Source organism: Mercenaria mercenaria, chromosome 13 (genome assembly GCF_021730395.1).
Source record: "Mercenaria mercenaria strain notata chromosome 13, MADL_Memer_1, whole genome shotgun sequence".
Classification (NCBI taxonomy): domain Eukaryota; kingdom Metazoa; phylum Mollusca; class Bivalvia; order Venerida; family Veneridae; genus Mercenaria; species Mercenaria mercenaria.
Genome location: NC_069373.1, coordinates 4,551,721 through 4,573,182, shown reverse-complemented (window position 1 = coordinate 4,573,182; position 21,462 = coordinate 4,551,721). Strand labels below are relative to the sequence as shown.

Genomic DNA, 21,462 nt, shown 5'->3' with positions numbered 1-21,462 from the left:
CACACACACACACGCACACACACACACACCCCCACACACGCACACAAAAAACAACACTGAAAGCCAAATATTCAAGCATTTGCAGGTTGAGAAAACTCCAACAACTGTTGAAATCTTTTTTATTTGAGTAAAGTAAAAGGTAAATACTTACATGATATAAGATGGAATAGTGATTTTTCAATTTAATTTGCACTTTATTGTTGTTTGCATGGTCATTATTTTCAATTTTTTTTTTAGGTATTTCAGCTGACCTACTGGCCACCATTCGTGTTATTATTATTTTTGTCTGCACTTACCAGAGAGAGGCTTCAGTAGGGAACGACCCCTGGTGTTAAATTATGTAGAGAATAACTCAGGTCTGTGAAATAATAACAAAGAGTTGTTAAAATGTTTGCTTTATTTTCAGAAAAAAAAAATGAATCTGCTGTATATGCGAAACCAGCCACCACTCATTCACATCTGTAAGCGAGGTACGCAGCGGGCCCGGGGTAGGTAAGTAGTTCACTTTCGATTCTTCTTGCGATGATATTTTATTAAAAGCTTTAAAATTAGAATAAATCATTTAGGTTTTTGGTAACAAAACTACTGAATATCATCTATTTAATGTTTGTCTTCTGATATTAAGTGTCAGACTTAATAAGTGGAATCAAACAGTTCCTTGTTTTGTCTGTCGTTACAGCACGCACCTGTTCCGTGCAAAATCTAGGTCAAAATCCATGCTATACATGCAGCTACACCGAAAAATTTCAATCCTTACAGTTGCTCTCGCTACAAAATAAGTGGTTTAATTTCCAATTAAATGGTATCAGAAAATCAAAATACATGTCAGGATATTGATCATTTCAACATGTACACAGAGCAGTCAAAAAGACCCTACAATAAGCTCATTTAAGTAGAAAGGCACTGTCATCAATTAAATAAACGCACCTTAGTAGAAAGGCAGCATTTTCAATTAAAATAAACACACCTTTGTAGAAAGGCAATATTTATTAATAAGATAAATATACAAATGTAGAAAGGCAGTGTTTATCAAATATAAACACGCCCAAGTAGAAAAGTTATCAAGTTTGACGAAAGAAATGTGACGGAATCGTTAAAATTCCTTGTTCTCCATTGCGTGTACATATGTATACATGACGATGAAGATATGTGGCTGCATAGTGTGTAAACATGACGATGAAGATATAGAAATTCCTTGTTTTCTCCAAGTTTGCGTAGCGTGTAACCAGGATGATAAAGATATAGAAATTCCTTGTTTGGTCTATGTCTGCATAGCGTGTAAACATGACGATGAAGATATATAAATTCCTTGTTTGGCCTATGGATACGTAGCAAGTTAACATGACGATGAAGATATATAAATTCCTTATTTTCTTTAAGTTTGCATAGCGTGTAACCAGGATGATAAAGATACAGAAATTCCTAGTTTTGTCTATGTCTGCATAGCGTGTAAACGTGACGATGAAGATATAGAAATTCCCTTCTTTTTGACTATGCTTCTGTTGTGTGTAAACACACGATGGAATTGTAGAAAGTCCTTGTTTTGTCTAATTTGTCTAATTTTGTCTCCATAGCGTGTAAAAATGACGATGAAGATGTAGAAATTCCTTGTTTTGTCTATGTCTCCATAGCGTGTAAAAATGACGATGAAGATATAGAAATTCCTTGTTTTGTCTATGTCTCCATAGCGTGTAAAAATAACGATGAAGATATAGAAACTCCTTGTTTTGTCTATGTCTCCATAGCGTGTAAAAATGACGATGAAGATATAGAAATCCCTTGTTTTGTCTATGTCTCCATAGCGTGTAAACATGACGATAACATTGTAGAAATTTCTTGTTTTATCTGACTCTGTCCCATATCATGTACAAATGATGATGAAGATATCGATTCACTGTTTTTGTCAAACTTTGTCTCTGTTGTGTGTAAACAGGACGATGTAGATGAAGAATTTCCTGTTTTGTCCAACTTTACCTCATTAACTATAATGATGTAGAAACTAACTTTGTTTCCAAAACGTGTCAACACTTGAATGAAGATTTCGAGCTATTCCTTGTTTTGTCTATCTTTATTTCCAAATATGTCGTCCATTACAAAGAAGATGTAAATCACCATTTCTTTAGTCTATTTATGCTCAGTATCCAGGATAAGGTGGTGGAGGAGCTGAAATATTGTAATAACATTTTTTTTGTTCAATCATAAAACATAAAGTTTTCTAATACCGTAGTCGATGGTTTTGGACGAGCATTTGTAACGGATTTGTGAGCAAAGTGTCGTGGGTTTCAGGACTATTTCTGTGATATTTTCCGTCATTGAAAACATACGTAGGTTTGAATTTAGGGGCCTCCGTGGCCGAGTGGTTAAGGTCGCTGACTGCAAATCACTTGCCTCTCATCGATGTGGGTTCGAGCCTCACTCGGGGCGTTGAATTCTTTATGTGAGGAAACCATCCAGCTGGCTTACGGAAGGTCGGTGGTTCTACCCAGGTGCCCGCTCATGATGAAATAATGCACGGAGGGGCACCTGGGGTCTTCCTCCACCATTAAAGCTGGAAAGTCGCCATATGGCCTATCATGTGTCGGTGCGACGTTAAATCCAAAAAAAAAAAAAAAAAAAAAAAGGTTCGAATTTCCCAAACCAAACTGAGACGTTTTTTAAATATTTTTGACAATTTATAGTATTATTCGTGTTATTAAAATAAGTGACAACCATTGAACAGCTTATAAAATAGCAAAGTACACGCAATGTCAGTTTTGTTTTAAATGTCAGAAGACCCATTTTTTTAAAGAAAAACTTGATGTATGTTTAAAGGACAGTGGTGCCCCCACTTCCTGTCACTGTGCATAGTTTCGGGACTCTATGTGAATTATTTTTTAAGTAATAGGCAACATAAGCACTCTATGTGAATGTTTCACTTAATCATGGACCATAGGTCTGGGCTGGCTGAGTGAGACCGCAAACACACGATACATACTAATGTAACAATCCTCCAATTTTTAACGACCCCATTTTAAATACTTCTTGATTCAAATGTGACATATACTTTTTTGGCCTTAATGCATATTTTTGACTAAGTTAAGGGCCATAACTCTGTTCTTGCAGAGTGAAATCCAGTACAGAACTCAGATGCACAAATCCACATGCTGAATAACATTCTTTCATGGTTTCACGACTACAGGTCAAATATTTTTATTTCACTAAATTAAAGGCCATAACTCTGGTCTAGCCGAGTGAAATCACTTTCTGTACAACAATTCTTTAATGGTAAAATGGTTTAATATATATGATCTACAAACTTGTATGCTCTTTATGCACATTTTATTTAAATCAAGGACCATAACTCTGGTTTGATCGACAGAAATCCCATCTAGAACCCTAGATGCACACCTTCGTATATTTCATGACCATAGGTCAAATACATTTTAAGATTCGTGTAAAACAAACTTTTATACTATTTTATGCATGTTTTGACTAAGTAAAGAGTCATAACTCTTGTCGGCTGAGTAAAAGTTTACAAAAAACAAACTGTGAATTCATTAATATTCGCGGGGGACTAATTTTAGTGGATTTCGTGGTTGAGTCAATCCACGAAATTTAATCCCAACGAAGAAATAAAATTCCCATTCATTTTATGTTCAAAAGTTGACATCCACGAATTTATGTCCCCACAAAATTGCTGTTGTGACCAGAACCACGACATTTCATGCCCACGAAATTAAATGATTTTACAGTAATACACAATTTCGCATGCTGAATAATATTCCAATAAAGTTTAATAATGCAACGTCAAATACTTTTTGAGATACATGCGAAAAAAACTTCTAGGCCCTTTATGCATATTGTTGACTAGGTCTATGGCCATAATTCTGGTCTGGCTGTGTACTATCCCAGTTAAAGCACCTTCACATGATGACTAAAAATGCTGTGAGTTCTGAGGACTCTAGGTAAAATTCTTCTTCTTCTTCTACTACTACTACTACTACTACTATTTGTTCAGTACTGCTGCTGCTGCTGCTGCTTCGAACTACTACTACTTCTACTATTACTACTACTATTACTTCTACTACTACAACAACTATTACTACTACTGCTTCTACTACTACCACTTCTAACTACTATTACTACTACTGCTTCTACAACCACTGTTACTACTACTGCAACAACTACTGTTACTACTACTGCTTCTACAACCACTATTACTACTACTACAACTTCTATTACTATTACTGCTTCTGCTACTACAACTACTGTTACTACTACTGCTACTAATACAACACTACCACAACTACACTACTACTACTACTACTACTACTACTATGTTTTATATTGATAGATTTAATATTACGAATGTAGTGTCCATCTGTACTGTGTTTAAATTGTTTAATGGCCAATTGCATTGTATTTAATATGCCGATTTGCCAATAAACTTTGAAACAGTGTTAAAGGTGAAACAGCTTATTCTTATTGCCAAATGACAAATGCTAATCGTCAAAGTATTTTATTTTTATGAGATATTGATCCTTATCTCTTAAATTAATAAATGTATTATTTAGTTATGTGAAAACATGTAATGTTTTAGCAGTCAGATTTGAAGCAGGTTGACTCAAATGATAAACACTGACATTATCAGCTCTTCATTTGAATAAGCATTTTGCAATAAACATTTTACTTTTATTTTTCGTATTTCAAAATTAACAATAAGTAATTATCATTTGACTATAACTATTTGACATTAGACATTTAGCAAAAAACATTTTTGCACTAACTATTTGCCATTTAGCAATTGGCAATTAGCATGGCGCACAGGTCTGTATGCAGTAGTTGTAGTTGTATAGACGCACTTTATTTTCATACCTGAAGGAATGGAGTCATACGTTGGAGGAGGCAAATCGGATTGGTACCCGGCTTGAGAGTCTTGATTTGGTACTTGTTTAAACGTGGAATTATGTACATGGTTCCCTGCATTATCTGATGGTTGCTGTGGCTGGAAACCACTTGCAGCATTTTGTGTCTGGTTTGCTGTATGTTGGTCCTCCCGATTGTATTGTACTAATGGCGCTGAAGTTTCATTTTCTACCGCTGGCGCTGAAGTATATATCATAACCTTAATTAGAGTGCCATCAATGTACATGCAGTATATTTTACAAAATTATAAATAACACAGTCTAAAGGTGAATTGCCAATCACATAAAGTGTTATAAAAGACATTTTGTTACATATTATATAACGTAAACATGACTTGATTTATATTGACATACTATTCTGATTGATTACATGTTTTCCATGTGCGGTATCAATATTCTCCGGTCGATACTGCAAACGTGCAGTATATCCTCCTTTAAGAAAAGAGAAGTTCACGATGCACTGTATAAAACTAATCGACCATCAAAAACAGATTAACTAACGTACACTATAATTTCGTTCAGGAAAGAGAGGTCCTCAAAGAACGACACAAACACAACCGATCACCAAAAACAAAGTTACTTACGTGCACTATATTCTGGTGGTGGACACATGCGCTCTCGCAGCATTGCACAAATACAACCAAACACCAGACATGCCCCTACAACTATTAAACCAATAACAAGGCCTTTTGTTTTAGACTTTGGTTTACCGCCATCGTATTTGCCATAGTCCGACGACGACCAGGATGTCCACGAAGACCAGGGTGCTCGTGTATAACTACGCCGGGTAGTAGTCTCTGAAATTGAAAGCATGTGCACATTTATAGGTTTTTTGTTTGTACTCTCTGTTTTATGACTTTGCTTTATACTGATGTACTAAAGTAGTTTTTTGTACGTAACCAATTTATAAGCGCAAGTCTGTTCTCCGCAAAAAGAGCAACACGCGCACGCGCACGCGCACGCGCTCGCGCACACACACGCACACATAGCTTATTCAAATTAATTAAACATATGGGTAGTCTGGATTTCACGAAGAGTGCAAAAAGAAGGGTGTTGAAGGTTAGCTTGGAGCCTGCTAAATGATCTACTAGGACTTAACATAATAAAGATGATGTGCCAGTAATGACGAAGAATGCCAGGAAATTAAAGCTTTACTTTCTTTATGAATTTTATAGCCTTTTTGGAGGGAAACATGAGTATTGCCAGACATCTTTAATGTATTTTGGCGGGATATAACTGAAAAACACATATATGCAGAGACACCACATCCTCTAAAATACTGGAATTTTAACCGTTATGGAATAAGTACAAATGTTTGATCATCTAGTATACTTTATACTGTATTTGAAGCTGTTAAGTTTAAAAGAAATAATTACAAGGTTATAATGTTTTAATGACAAAGTACGTTTTTAAAACAAGATCTGATGCATATGTTCTAATTTGTATCCGCTACCACTGAATTTTTCAGTTGCTATACTATAAATATATTTCATATTGTTCTTTACTTACTAGATCATTTCTTTTGCCATTTTTTGTTCGTTTGTTTGGGAATTCTGTATAGAACCTGATATGAACAATTATGTTACATTCTGTGTAAAAAATCGGACATTAACTATTACATGTACGTGAAGTACTATGCACCAAATTTGACATTACTAGTTGTTTCACCGTGCATAATTACGTATATATATTACATTGTAATATTGTCAACAATTGTCATTGACAGTTAATCAAAGTATGTAATGAAGTACTTACGTATATTTCTTTTTAAATACACCACGACACTAACAGTGACATTACGTGTATTGTAAAAGAAGTTTTCCTGATATACGAGTGACGACTTTCTATTACTGTCACAAAACGCCCGAAAGTTGAAATCAGAACAACTCTTTGCCTGAAATCAGAATAAAATTTACATTATATAGAGGAAGTAAGTACAACTGTTGTAAAGGTAGATTAGCAGTGCTTGGTGCACAGACCAACTGACCACTGTGTTGTACCTTTCTACACCGAAAAGGTAGTAAGCAAACACGTGGACGCCATCAGCATGACAGCTCAAATTGTTTTCAATTTTAGAGAAAACCCATTAAAGAAGACAAAAACATCTTAGTATTTTGTTTACAGCTGTTCTGGAACAGTCTATATATGTACAGCAAATCTCAAAATAGAAACAAAAGAACTGGGTTCATGGTTGCTTAGAAGTTCGTTACTGTATATCCTTAGGACGGCCAGCACATATTTATGCAATCTCGCCAGGCACATGTATGTTTTTGACAACACAGAAAATGACGTCACTCGACCTTCAGCTATTTCCGGAAGTAAATAAAATGAAAGTAGAAATGCTAAACTTGAAAACGAAAGCCGCATTTTGATTCGTTGATAGTCAGGGGTCACGCGCAGGGGTCACCCCGTCTAAATGTATGCGCGTGGACTTCTTTTTTTTTTTTTTGCTATTGGGAGCCAATTTTCAGCACTTTATTACGAATTGAAATTACCTGGGCTTTAGTACAGCATCATGTCAGCTTTTAATCTATGAAAAAATATTTGAGCTCTGGATAAACAGAAATCCCACAGGGGTCCGTAACGGACCAAGGGTACATCGATAATTTTGGAACTTCATCAAATCGCTCAAAATGTCATTTTTGATGTTGTCTGAGAGTGTTAGTATATGCCTCAGATGTAAGATATAACCGTATTTGAGAGCTGCATACCTAGACATTTCAGAAATATTTTCAAAATGAGTTTCGTGTAATAAATGTTGTTTCTACGGAAGCGTGAAAGGGCCATCAGACGCTAATACGTTTTAGTACGTTAAGGCTGCGGAAAGGATATCACCCTAAACTCAAAACTTGACTTCTTAACGTGCTTAGTTCAATAGATAGAGCGCAGATCAACGGATCATTGGGCTATGAGTTCGATGCACAAGCGAGGGAGTATATTCTCCGGGACGATCCGATAAAATAAATTGTATCTGAGATCATTCGTCCTCCACTTCTGATTTATGTGGTGAAGCGGAGAACAGGTTAGTACTTGTACAAAATAAAAGAACATTGGTTAGATTATTACTGCCCAAATTACATTACTGATATACTGTTGTGAAAAAGGTGATAAACCCCAAAAACAAAACAAACACATCTACTGATAATTTACAGCTGCATTCCTTCACATAAAACAGCGATACTAAAGCACGAACAGATTTTCTATATATTTTGGATAATCTATACCAATGTTTTTATGAATAAATACTGTCTTGAACTCGATTTGTTATCTACCATAAGTAACAAATAAAAGAATTTTCAAGAAAAGACATACCATCTAGCGTTGCTATACTTACACCATATGAGTAGCCTGTGTAACCTCCAGCGTAATAAGTAAGTGTCGAAGAGCACATCAAATCAATAAATGACGTATTGTTTTTTCTTATGCAAATTTTCTCATTGTCATTTCTAGTTGTTATATCTATCACACAAGTCGAGGAATTGTCCCAAAGCTCTGCCCCTTCATAGTTCAGATAGACTTTTCTCTCCAAAGTAAGATCAATTGATCGTCCACACTGTTCCTTTGTTACAAGTACCGTCAAATATGACCGTGAAGCTGAAAAAAGAAGTTATACCCGTAGATAGACAACTGACGCCGAATATCCTTTGTTACAATCATTGTTACAGCTGAAGCCAAGCTGAAAAAGAAGTTATAGATAGATAGCCTTTGTTACTAGTATCGTCATAGCTGATCGAAATGCTCAAAAAAAACTATAGACAAATAGCTGACACCAAGTTATCCTTTGTTACACGCATCGCCATAGCTGATCGTAGAGCTCAAAAAGAATTTAAAGATAAATAGATAATACTGTGGTATCCATTCGCTACAGGTATCATCACAGTTGACCGAAGAATTGAAAAAAAAGTCATAGATAGATAGCTGGCACTGAGTTATCCTTTGCTACAAGTGTCGTCACAGCTGACCGTAGAGCTGAAAAAGAAGTTATAGATAGATAGCTGACACTGAGTTATCCTTTGCTACAAGTGTCGTCACAGCTGACCGTAGAGCTGAAAAGAAGTTATAGATAGATAGCTGACACTGAGTTATCCTTTGCTACAAGTGTCGTCACAGCTGACCGTAGAGCTGAAAAGAAGTTATAGATAGATAGCTGACACTGAGTTATCCTTTGCTACAAGTGTCGTCACAGCTGACCGTAGAGCTGAAAAAAAAGATATAGATAGATAGCTGACACTGAGTTATACTTTGCTACAAGTGTCGTCACAGCTGACCGTAGAGCTGAAAAAGACGTTATATATAGATAGCTGACACTGAGTTATCCTTTGCTACAAGTGTCGTCACAGCTGACCGTAGAGCTGAAAAAGAAGTTATAGATAGATAGCTGACACTGAGTTATCCTTTGCTACAAGTGTCGTCACAGCTGACCGTAGAGCTGAAAAAAAAGATATAGATAGATAGCTGACACTGAGTTATACTTTGCTACAAGTGTCGTCACAGCTGACCGTAGAGCTGAAAAAGACGTTATATATAGATAGCTGACACTGAGTTATCCTTTGCTACAAGTGTCGTCACAGCTAACCGTAGAGCTGAAAAAGAGGTTATAGATAGATAGCTGACACTAAGTTATCCTTTGCTACAAATGTCGTCATAGCTGACCGTAGAGCTGAAAAAGAAGATATAGATAGATAGCTGACACTGAGTACAAGCGAGGGAGTATATTCTCCGGGACGATATATACTCGTATATAGATAGCTGACACCGAGTTATCCTTTGTTACAAGTATCGTCATAGCTGACTGTTGAGCTGAAAATGAAGTTATAGACAGATAGCTGTATGCTTTGTTACAAATATCAAAGCAACAGACCTCGATAAATAGATAGCTGACAACCAACTGAAAGACAGTGGACATTCAGTATACAGTACTTTGATATTTTACCATCAAAGCTAAATAAAGTTATAAAATACACAGTGGACATTCAGTATTCCGTACTTTGTTAATAGTAGTACCATCAAAGCTAAATAAAGTTATAAATAGACAGTGGACATTCAGTATTCCGTACTTTGTTAACAGTACCATCAAAGCTAAATAAAATTATAAACAGACGGCGGACATTCAGTATTCCGTACTTTGTTTTTAGTACCATCAAAGCTAAATAAAGTTATAAAAAGACAGTGGACATTTAGTATTCCGTACTTTGTTAATAGTAGTACCATCAAAGCTAAACAAAGTTATAGATAGACAGTGGACATTCAGTATTCCGTACTTTGTTAACAGTACCATCAAAGCTAAATAAAATTATAAACAGACGGCGGACATTCAGTATTTCGTACTTTGTTATTAGTACCATCAAAGCTAAATAAAGTTATAAAAAGACAGTGGACATTTAGTATTCCGTACTTTGTTATTAGTACCATCAAAGTTGAATAAAGTTATAAACAGACAGTGGACATTCAATATTCCGTACTTTGTTATTAGTACCATCAAAGCTAAATAAAGTTATAAAAAGACAGTGGACATTTAGTATTCCGTACTTTGTTATTAGTACCATCAAAGTTGAATAAAGTTATAAATAGACAGTGGACATTCAGTATTCCGTATTTTGTTATTAGTACCATTAAAGCTAAATAAAGTTATAAATAGACAGTAGACTTTCAGTATATATTGTTATTAAAGTATACCATCAAAGCTAAATAATGTTATGAATAGTTAGTGGACACTAAGTATACTTTGGCACTAGTACCGACAAAGCTTACCGTGAAGCTGAAATAATGTTAACAAGGCAGTCTGAAAGACAGCTAAATCCCCCGCCTATGCTATGGATAGTGAAAGGGTAAACCTTTGATTTTAGCTGTGACCTTGACCTTGAACTGACATGGCTGACTCATGAATTCTGCACAACGTCTTGATGAGGTGATCATTTGACCCAAGTTTCATGAAAATCCTTCAAGGAGTTTAGGAGATACAGAGCTGAAACCTTTGACCTTCAGTTGACCTTGACCTTGAGTTGACATGGCTGACTCATGAGTTCTTGATGAGGTGATCATTTGACCCAAGTTTGATGAAAATCCTTCAAGGGGTTTAGGAGACACAGAATGGAAGGCTCAAACCTTCGACCTTTAGTTGTGACCTTGACCTTGAGCTGGCATGGTTGACTCATAATTTCTGCACATCGTTTTGATGAGGTAATCATTTTAACCAAGTTTTATAAAATTCCTTCAAGGGGTTTAGGAGATATAGAGCGGACACGAAATGGAAGGCCCAAACCTTTGACCTTCAGTTGTGACCTTGACCTTGAGCCGACATAGCTGACTCATAAGGTCTGCACATCGCCTTGATGAGGTGATCGTTTGACCCAAGTTTGATGAAAATCCTTAAAGGAGTTTAGGAGATATAGAGCGGACACAAAATGGAAGGCTCAAACCTATGACCCTTTGTTGTGACCTTGACCTTGAGCCAGCATGACTGATTCATGGGTTCTGCACATCGTCTTGATGAGGTGATCATTTGACCCAAGTTTGATAAAATTCCTTCAAGGAGTTTAGGAGATATAGAGCGGACACAAAATGGAAGGCTCAAACCTTTTACCTTGAGTTGTGACCTTGACCTTGAGCCGACAAGGCTGACCCATGGGTTCTGCACATCCTCTTGATGAGGTGATCATTTGACCCAAGTTTCATGAAAATCCTTCAAGGAGTTTAGAAGATATAGAGCGGACACAAAATGGAAGGCTCAAAACCTTTGACCCTAAGTTGTGACCTTGACCTTGAGCCGGCATGGCTGACTCATGGGTTCTGCACATTGTCTTGATGAGGTGATCATTTGACCCAAGTTTTATAAAATTCCTTCAAGGGGTTTATGAGATATAGAGCGGACACAAAATGGAAGGCTCAAACCTTTGACCTTGAGTTGTGACCTTGACCTTGAACCGACAAGGCTGACTCATGGGTTCTGCACATCGTCTTGATGAGGTGATCATTTGACCCAAGTTTCATGAAAATCCTTCAAGGGGTTTAGGAGATATGGACCGGACACGATTTTGTTACGGACGGAAGGACACAGACCATTCCTATAATCCCTCCGCCACGGCGGGGGATTAAAAATAGACAGTGGACATTCAGTATACCTTGACCGTGATGGTAATAGATTATAGTGAAGAAGCTGCGATAAAGTTATATATAGCTAGTGAACAACCAGTATATATTTATTTTAGTACCAGCAAAGCTAAACAAAGTTATAAATAGATAGTGGACAACCAGTATACTTTGTTACTAGTTAGGATATTGTCATAAATGTGGCCTGTAGAGTGTTAATTAGCTTTTCCTTTGATTTGACCTGGTGATAGTTTTTGATACCCCATGACCCAGATTAAAAACTGATCTAGAGGTCATGAAGACAAACATTTTGATAAATTCTCATGAATTTCAAACTTAAAATTAGGTCTCTGGAGTGTTAACAAGCTTTTCTTTTGATTTGACCTGGGGACCTAGTTTTAAACCCACCTGACCCAGATTAGTACTTGACCTAAAGATCATCAAGATTAGCATTTTGACCAGGTTTCATGAAGATAAGCCTTAAAGCAGCATGCCTTCAGATTTGGCTAAAAATAATCTTTCTTTCAAATTGACGTTTGATCTTATTACGAATATTAGAATATGAATTTTTGTTTCTAAAATATTTAAAAACTTCCAAATCAAGAGAAAAAGATGACCGCGTCAGAAATCGAACTCCGGACCGCCGCGGCAATAAAGACATTTTCTCGTCGTCGTACCCAATAGCGCAACAGCTGAAATAGTGAATAATGATTTCAAAATATAGATATTTATAATCAAGACAGTTTACATGGGGTAAAAACGTGACAAATGCTTTTCGATTTTCATCGTAAAAAGTAGTAAAACAGCAAATTCTCATGTGTTACCGTAACATAAAGTATGTCAGTAATTAAGTTTTAAAGCATTTTTAAAAAATATAGCATTTATTTCAAGATATCTAAAGAAATATTTTTTTTTGTTGTCGAACGATCTGGAGGCATGCTGCTTTAAATGTGGCCTCCAGAGTGTTAACAAGCTTTTTCTTTGATTTGACCTGGTGATCTAATTTTTGTTCCCTAATGACTTAATATCTAGCTCGTCCAAAATTTTATCAAGTGTAACATTTTGACCTAGTTTTTTTGAAGATTGGACTAAAATTGTGACCTATAGAGTGTTAACAAGCTTTTCCTTTGATTTGATCTGGTGGCCTAATTTTTGACCCCAGATGACCCAATATCAAGCTCGTCCAAGATTTTATTAAGGGTAACATTCTGACCAAGTTTTATTAACATTGAGCCAAAATTGTGATCTCTAAAGTGTTAACAGTCAAATTGTTGGCGACGACGGACGACTGACGACGGACACAGGGCGATCTCAAAAGCTTACCTTGAGTACTTCATGCTCAGGTGAGCTAAAATTGGTACCAGAGTTATGCCCCTTCTGTCATATGATGTGGGTGATAAGGCGGCTTAACTATTTTAAGTTTGAATCAAATCCATTTAGTAATACCTGAGATAGAGTGAAAGTGCACCAAAACTTTAACCTGAAATTTTAAGTAAAAAGGGGAGATAATTCATCAAATATTGGTTCAAGAGTTATGGCTCTTGTGTCATATGATGTGAGTGATGATGCTGAACAATGTTTTATGTTTGAATCAAATCAATTTAGTAATAACCCAGATAGAGTGAAAGTGCATCAAAACTTTAACCTGAAATTCTAAGTAAAAGTGGGGATAATTAATTAAATATTGCCTCCAGATTTATGGACCTTGTGTCATATGTTGTTGGAAATGGTGTAGAACATGTACTGAATCAAATCCATTAAAAATTGTAGTAATAATTAAGATAGAGTGAAAGAGCATCAAAATTTTAACCTGAAATTCTAAGTAAAAAGGGGGAATAATTCATGAAGTACTGGCGTGAGAGTTGTGGCCCTTGTGCCATATGATGTGGGTGATGATGAGGAATAACTATTCTATGTTTGAAACAAGTCCATCAAGCCGACGCCGGGTTGAGTAATACTCCGTATACTTCGTATAGTCGAGCTAAAATGTGCGATTAAAGTGTAAAAAGGTCATTTTAATCAGGTCACAATATACAGAGTCGTTTGGTTTGACTGAGTGTTAATATCTTAATCTATTCCATGAATCATGACTTGAATAATCATTAATGATCTCAACATTATTTTGCCTGAAAATGCAATCGAAAAAATAATCATCATAAAATCAAGGGTATCAACAGTGCCAAAGTGTAGACTGGTTTGCACAAAAAGTTTTTATCAATTTTGCTTATGCGATTTTCAGTTGATTCAATGGCACACGTTCTTACAGTAAATATATAGTAACGCGTTATTTACAGTGCGTGTGCATTGTATGTGTACTACTTTCATGGTTGAAATGGTATAATATATAGGCTACATATTATGTTAATCGTTGCATGCGTACGATGAGTCTGAAAATTGAACTGATATCATTTGACAGACATCATATTGGATGATGATGTTACAGAAAGTATCATGTAGATGCTACATGTTTATACCTTTCGTTTATGTTAATATATCATTCATATTTGTAATAAAAAAGGTTTACCTGCAAGAAGTTGTAACATCACAATCAAAAGTGTAAACATTTTTTCACACATTATTATTCAGAATGTCTGCTCCATTTAATACACATATTTAAATATTGTTGAACACAGTTGTGAATGTTGTACGGCAAAACCTCTATTAAACCTCCGCGATATCAACAATTTGCAACGGTTATGTCACAGGGTCAGAACAGTGTGCAGTTCCACGACCTCTGATATTAACAACGACAATTAGGGAGGCGTGACTAATCCGCTATCCTCGGCGTGTACCGCAGTATTGTTATGACCTAAAAGTACAGACACGCCTTGATGCATAAAGTTGATCTATAGTATTTTTGTTCTGACTCAAAGCAAGAATCAAACGCGTTTATACCAAAACTTGCCTTTTGGGGAAAATCCACTTTGAAAACACAGAAATCTTATAAAAGACATTTAAAAAGTAGATCTTTAAGTACATTTGTTGCAATTTTATCACTTGCTCCGATTATTGAAATTCAAATTAGCATAAATCTTAAGTGGTGATAACTAGGTCTATGCGGCTAGGTCAGGTTTGATAAAATCGGCTTAAAGTCGTGACCACTCTGTCTGTGTGGCCAGGCCAGGTTTGATAAAATCGGCTTAAAGTCGTGACCACTCTGTCTGTGTGGCTAGGTCAGGTTTGATAAAATCGGCTTAAAGTCGTGACCACTCTGTCTGTGTGGCTAGGTCAGGTTTGATAAAATCGGCTTAAAGTCGTGACCACTCTGTCTGTGTGGCTTGGTCAGGTTTGATAAAATCGGCTTAAAGTCGTGACCACTCTGTCTGTGTGGCTTGGTCAGGTTTGATAAAATCGGCTTAAAGTCGTGACCACTCTGTCTGTGTGGCTTGGTCAGGTTTGATAAAATCGGCTTAAAGTCGTGACCACTCTGTCTGTGTGGCTAGGTCAGGTTTGATAAAATCGGCTTAAAGTCGTGACCACTCTGTCTGTGTGGCTTGGTCAGGTTTGATAAAATCGGCTTAAAGTCGTGACCACTCTGTCTGTGTGGCTAGGTCAGGTTTGATAAAATCGGCTTAAAGTCGTGACCACTCTGTCTGTGTGGCTAAATCAGGTTTCATAAAATCGGCTTAAAGTCGCCGGTGTGGCTAGGTCAGGTTTTTTAAAACCGGCTTAAAGTCGTGACCACTCTGTCTGTTTGGCTAGGTCAGGTTTTATAAAATCGGCTTAAAGTCGCCGGTGTGGCTAGGTCAGGTTTTATAAAACCGGCTTAAAGTCGTGACCACTCTGTCTGTGTGGCTAGGTCAGGTTTTATAAAATCGGCTTAAAGTCGTGACCACTCTGTCTGGTTGGCTAGGTCAGGTTTGATAAAATCGGCTTAAAGTCGTGAACACTCTGTCTGTGTGGCTAGGTCAGGTTTGATAAAATCGGCTTAAAGTCGTGACCACTCTGTCTTTGTGGCTAGGTCAGGTTTGAAAAAATCGGCTTAAAGTCGTGACCACTCTGTCTGGTTGGCTAGGTCAGGTTTGATAAAGTCGGCTTAAAGTCGTGACCACTCTGTCTTTGTGGCTAGGTCAGGTTTGATAAAACCGGCTTAAAGTCGTGACCACTCTGTCTGTGTGGCTAGGTCAGGTTTGATCAAATCGGCTTAAAGTCGTGACCACTCTGTCTGGTTGGCTAGGTCAGTTTTGATCAAATCGGCTTAAAGTCGTGACCACTCTGTCTGTGTGGCTAGGTCAGGTTTGATAAAATCGGCTTAAAGTCGTGACCACTCTGTCTGTGTGGCTAGGTCAGGTTTGAAAAAATCGGCTTAAAGTCGTGACCACTCTGTCTGTGTGGCTAGGTCAGGTTTGAAAAAATCGGCTTAAAGTCGTGACCACTCTGTCTGGTTGGCTAGGTCAGGTTTGATAAAATCGGCTTAAAGTCGTGACCACTCTGTCTGTGTGGCTAGGTCAGGTTTGATAAAATCGGCTTAAAGTCGTGACCACTCTGTCTGTGTGGCTAGGTCAGGTTTGATAAAATCGGCTTAAAGTCGTGACCACTCTGTCTGTGTGGCTAGGCCAGGTTTGATAAAATCGGCTTAAAGTCGTGACCACTCTGTCCGTGTGGCTAGGTCAGGCTTTATAAATTCGGCTTAAAGTCGTGACCACTCTGTCTGTGTGGCTAGGTCAGGTTTGATAAAATCGGCTTAAAGTCGTGACCACTCTGTCTGTGTGGCTAGGCCAGGTTTGATAAAATCGGCTTAAAGTCGTGACCACTCTGTCTGTGTGACTAGGTCAGGTTTGATAAAATAGGCTTAAAGTCGTGACAACTCTGTCTGTGTGGCTAGGTCAGGTTTTATTAACTCATTCTGAGAGAAAACATCGTTCATGTATGCTACATCTATATTTCCTCGCCGTATGGGCTCAAAATGGGTAGAAAAATTAAATAGTGATATTTTCTTGGAGCGAATTCTACCCATCTTTTTAATTACCTTCGAGGGCTACTGGGGAGCCGCACAAGGTACCTTATCATGGCCACGACCTTTAAACAAATTACAAAGTCGAAATTTTGAATTGCTTACATGAAATCCGAGTAACATATCTCGAAGTTTCTGGTTAATGAAGAATATACAATTGGCATTTATGCTCTTTAAAGCACACCATCGCGAAACAACGAAACATTAAATTTTATTTTGCCGTGCGTGCCACTGCGCCAACAAGAATTCTTTGTTGATGACGCGCGCATCAGTACAAAATAAACTGTTCCGTTCTGTTTCGTTCTGTTTCGTTCTATGTTTCGTTATGTCGCGTTGTTAGTTTCGTTTTGTCGCGATGACGCGCCCGCCAAAACGTGACTAAATACTTTTAAATTTTCGTTATTTCGTGCATTGGCAAGCGTGCTAGGACGTCAAAACGAAATTTGCTGTATAAACCACATGTCAACGCGACATAACGAAATGCCATAAATCTGCCACCACAAAATAGTAAATAGCTAGACACTTGAAATGCCACCTGAATCACGAGTGTATGAAGCATGTATTTTCTAATGCCATAGTTTTCAGCTTGGTGTAGCAAATGTTCATTTTTCCAGCTTGATTGTCTCAAAATTTCATGACAAAACTAAGCAGATCTATGGTGGCATATTTCTTGCATCCACTCAAGGATTATTTAAAAACCTTTCATCAAAAGAATCTCTTGTTCTAAGCATACGATTGTGCCAACTGCTGCATACGATAATAGATACAATTTAAGGATTCAGATAAATTTTGCAAACCATGCTTGTTTTCGTAAAAAAATTGAATTATCTTGAAAAAATGTTGTTTTTCTGCATACAATAATCTTGAAAATATCATGAAAATCTTATAACTTTCAAGAAAAAAGGAATAACGCGAAAAATTTAAACTTTACGCGAAAAAAATCTGCTTAAGTGTATACAGAATATGGCAACAAAACGTTTGTTTCTTATTTTCATGAAAACAGAAGTTGTCATTCAAGAGTTATCTTTATGCAGTACTAGGCATTATTTTGACATATAGTCTGGATAACCAGATAATATTTTTACGAAAAAGTTCTCCTAAATTCATGAAACTTTATTAATGCAAACATACTTAAAATATAGGGCATAAAACCAAAAATTATTTGCCTTTTTTCCAATAACTACCATAAACGATATCGGACATACTATCTATCTGTGTTTTCTTTCTAAATTTTGGTCACAATATTTCAGTCATTGTCAGTCATTGCAATTCAATCCTACAAAAATAGGTGGTTTAATTGCCAATTAAATGGAATCAGAAAATAATAACGTCAAATTGTAATTCGCATTCTGTCAAAAATACGGTTCCTGATATTTATTTAAAATATCCTTAAATACAGCGAAAATCAGACAATGTAGATGTAATATCGACATTTATCTTCAGAAGTATTAGTTTCGGCAATAATTTAATGTTCTTTTCGAAATGTTGGTGTCCAATTCAGAAAGTACGTTTCGCCACTTTGTGAATGACAACAGATTGCGTGAATGATCTCTTAGGAAAGTACCACCCTTGGTATTCTTGCAACATTGTGATTTATTTGAAAACATAGTTTCTTTTTTCTTTTATACAAAGCACACAGTGAATGTAAATATTTGTAAAAACAAAGCGACCCGTTTAGTTACAGGCTATGGTGGCATATTTCTGCCAACCACATATCCACTTACTTATCTCGAAATTTTTCGTAAAAATGTCACTTATTCAGTTATAATCTGGCAAGTGACAAAACTGCTTGTTATCCACTTAAGTATACTGCCTGTTAGTGCCCACTACTGCCATCCACATATTCACTTACGGTAACTAGGTATCTTGATTTTTGTTAGTTAGTCAGTTATGATTGGCAAATACCCCAGAATAAATGAAAATACATAAAGGGGCATAACAATTATGCAAATTTATCATTCCAAATCGAGTTGCGGTGGGGGATGAGGTGGATATACACTCTTTCATTCTGTCACAGGGTGAGAAAAATGTGAACCCAGGACTCAAACTCGGGACCTCGGAATACCGTTCTGATAATCTACGAACTGAGCTATACGACCGCTTAAACATTTTCTCCCGTTTCAATATTCAAGTGACATATTTCCCCACCATTTTGAAATTCGAATTTCAGCGGGTACGTCATAAATTAAGCAATTACTGGCGTCGGGGACTAACCAGTATATTGCCGTCAAGGCCCCTCGTTAGGTGCCAAATATCACAGGATGAGAAAAATGTGCAGCAAGACCGGGACAGGGACTCAAACCCGGGGCCTCGAAATACCGTTCCAATGCTGTACCGATTGAGCTACGCGGCCGCCTATACATCAATACCGTGACAATTCCGTATAAGGGACGAAAAGTCACTGTCAATTTTGGTACAAATATTAACTGGATATCAAGAAAACTTTCAGAATAATCACTTATTTATGTGAAATGTGGATGGCAGAAGTGGGCACTAACAGGCAGTTTTGTCCTGTTAACATAATTATCTGGATAACACGAAGTTTTGCAACTTGCCAAATAATAACTGGATATGTGACGTTTTTAGAGAAAAGTGTCTACATAAATAAGTGGATATGTGATTAGCAGAAATATGCCACCATAACAGGCAGTGTTTAATGATAAAATAAACGCAAATATGCAGAAATGCAATATCTCTTAATAAAATAAACATAAAAAAATAATAATAATACAGAAAGGCAGTATTAATCAATACAATGAACTCACCTATGTAGATAGGCAGCTTTTAATATTAAAATAAATACACCTTTTTAGTTTAACAGAAAGGCAATATTTATCAATAACATAGACACACCTTTGTGAAACGGCAATTATTCATTAATAAGATAAATATTAAAATGTAGAAAGGCAGTGTTTGTCAATAAGATAAATACGTTTATTAATATGATAAACACACCTAATTAGAAAAACTATAAATGCAGTATTAAAAGTTTGATGTAAGAATGGCGATGGCATTGTAAAATTCCTTGTTTTATCTTATTGAGTCTCCATAGCGTGTAACCATGACGATGAAAATATTGAAATTCCTTGTTTGGTCTACGGCTGCATAGCGTGCGAACATGACGATGAAGATATAGACATTCCTTGTTTGGTCTATGTTTGCAAATCGTGTAAATATGACGATGAAGATATAGGAATTTCTTGTTTTATCTATGGCTGCAAAGCGTGTAAATATGACGATGAAGAGATAGAAATTCCTTGTCTGGTCTATGGCTGCAAAGCGTTTAACCATGACGATGAAGATATAGAAATTCCTTGCTTGGTCTATGTCTTTTAAATGTGTAAACATGACAAATTGTAGAAATTCCTTGTTTTGTCTATCTTTGTCTCCATAGCGTGTAAAAATGACGATGGAGATGCAGAAATTCCTTGTTTTGTCTCCATAGCGTGTAACCATGACGGTGTCATTGTAAAAATTCCTTGTTCTGTATAAATTACCATTTCTTTAGTCTGTATACGGTCAGTATCCAGGATACGGCGGTGGAGGGGCTGAAATATAGTAAATACATGCTTTGTACAATCATAAAACATATAGCTATCCTATATCGTAGTCACGCTTAGGAATGTCGGTCACACGAAGAAATAGATTCGGACGAGCCCTTTTTAACGGATTTTCGAGTAAAGTGTCGCTGGCTTCAGGGCGATTGCTGCGATATTTGCCGTCACTGAAAACAAACGTAGGTTAAATGAACAGATTATATAAATAGCAAAGTACACATAATGCCATTTTTTTGGTTAAAAGTCACTAGATTCAGAAGATAACAGTTAAGGGTAGATTTCTCGGAAGTACAGAGTTCTGTACGGAATTAGATTATTTGACATTTTTTTAAAGAAGATCACCCAAGAAGCATCCCTATGAAGTTTCACGACGGACGACATACGACGGACGCCAATCACTGACCACAATAGCTCACCCTTGAGCACTTCATGCTAATATCCTCTGATGTTTTATGACCCTACTTTAAATACTTCACACATACATTTTTGCTATAAATGCATACTTTTGACAAAATCAAGGGCCATAACTCTGATCTTGCAGACTGAAATCCAGTACAAAACTCAGGTGCACAAATCCACATGCAGAATAATATTTCTTCATGGTTTCATAAATGTAGGTCAAACACTTTTTAAATACATGCGACATAAACTTTTAGGCCCTTTTATTAATATTTTTGACTATGTCACTATGCTTCAATTGCAGCTTGTAGTGCTGTTGCTGCTGCTATTGCTACTGCAAACTACTACTACTACTACTACTACTACTACTACTATTTCCACGTGTTGCTAAAACTGTTTCGATCTTTCAAACATATTTAAAATTTATAACTTGCATAAACCAATTAAAAATATCTGACAAGACTGACGATATCTATTTTCATAATGATATGATACAAGGTAGATAAACAAACTTCCAATGACATTATCCCTACCTGGTTCATTTATAATAACTGCGTCT

At 36.6% G+C, this 21,462-nt stretch overlaps 1 protein-coding gene across 1 annotated transcript; it reads right to left on the bottom strand.

Moving 5' to 3' along the window:
* Window positions 1-360: 360 nt before the first annotated feature.
* LOC123530062 (uncharacterized) lies at window positions 361-14,772 on the bottom strand. The gene is made up of 6 exons (XM_045310752.2): window positions 14,518-14,772; window positions 8,239-8,498; window positions 6,660-6,798; window positions 5,489-5,701; window positions 4,855-5,085; window positions 361-2,163 (listed from the first exon to the last, which is right to left on the bottom strand). Exons 1-6 carry the CDS (start codon window positions 14,567-14,569, stop codon window positions 2,135-2,137), a joined length of 924 nt encoding a protein of 307 aa, XP_045166687.2. The 5' UTR covers window positions 14,570-14,772; the 3' UTR covers window positions 361-2,134.
* Between the last annotated feature and the right edge of the window lie 6,690 nt (window positions 14,773-21,462).

Excerpts from the sequence above, each read along its gene's own strand:
- LOC123530062 (XM_045310752.2), bottom strand. The coding sequence starts at position 14,569 with ATGTGTGAAAAAATGTTTACACTTTTGATTGTGATGTTACAACTTCTT. Across the intron at positions 8,499-14,517 it reads GATGTTACAACTTCTTGCAG|CTTCACGGTCATATTTGACG; the intron begins GTAAACCTTTTT and ends TTCTTTTTTCAG. Across the intron at positions 6,799-8,238 it reads ACACAGGCTACTCATATGGT|GCAAAGAGTTGTTCTGATTT; the intron begins GTAAGTATAGCA and ends TTCTGATTTCAG.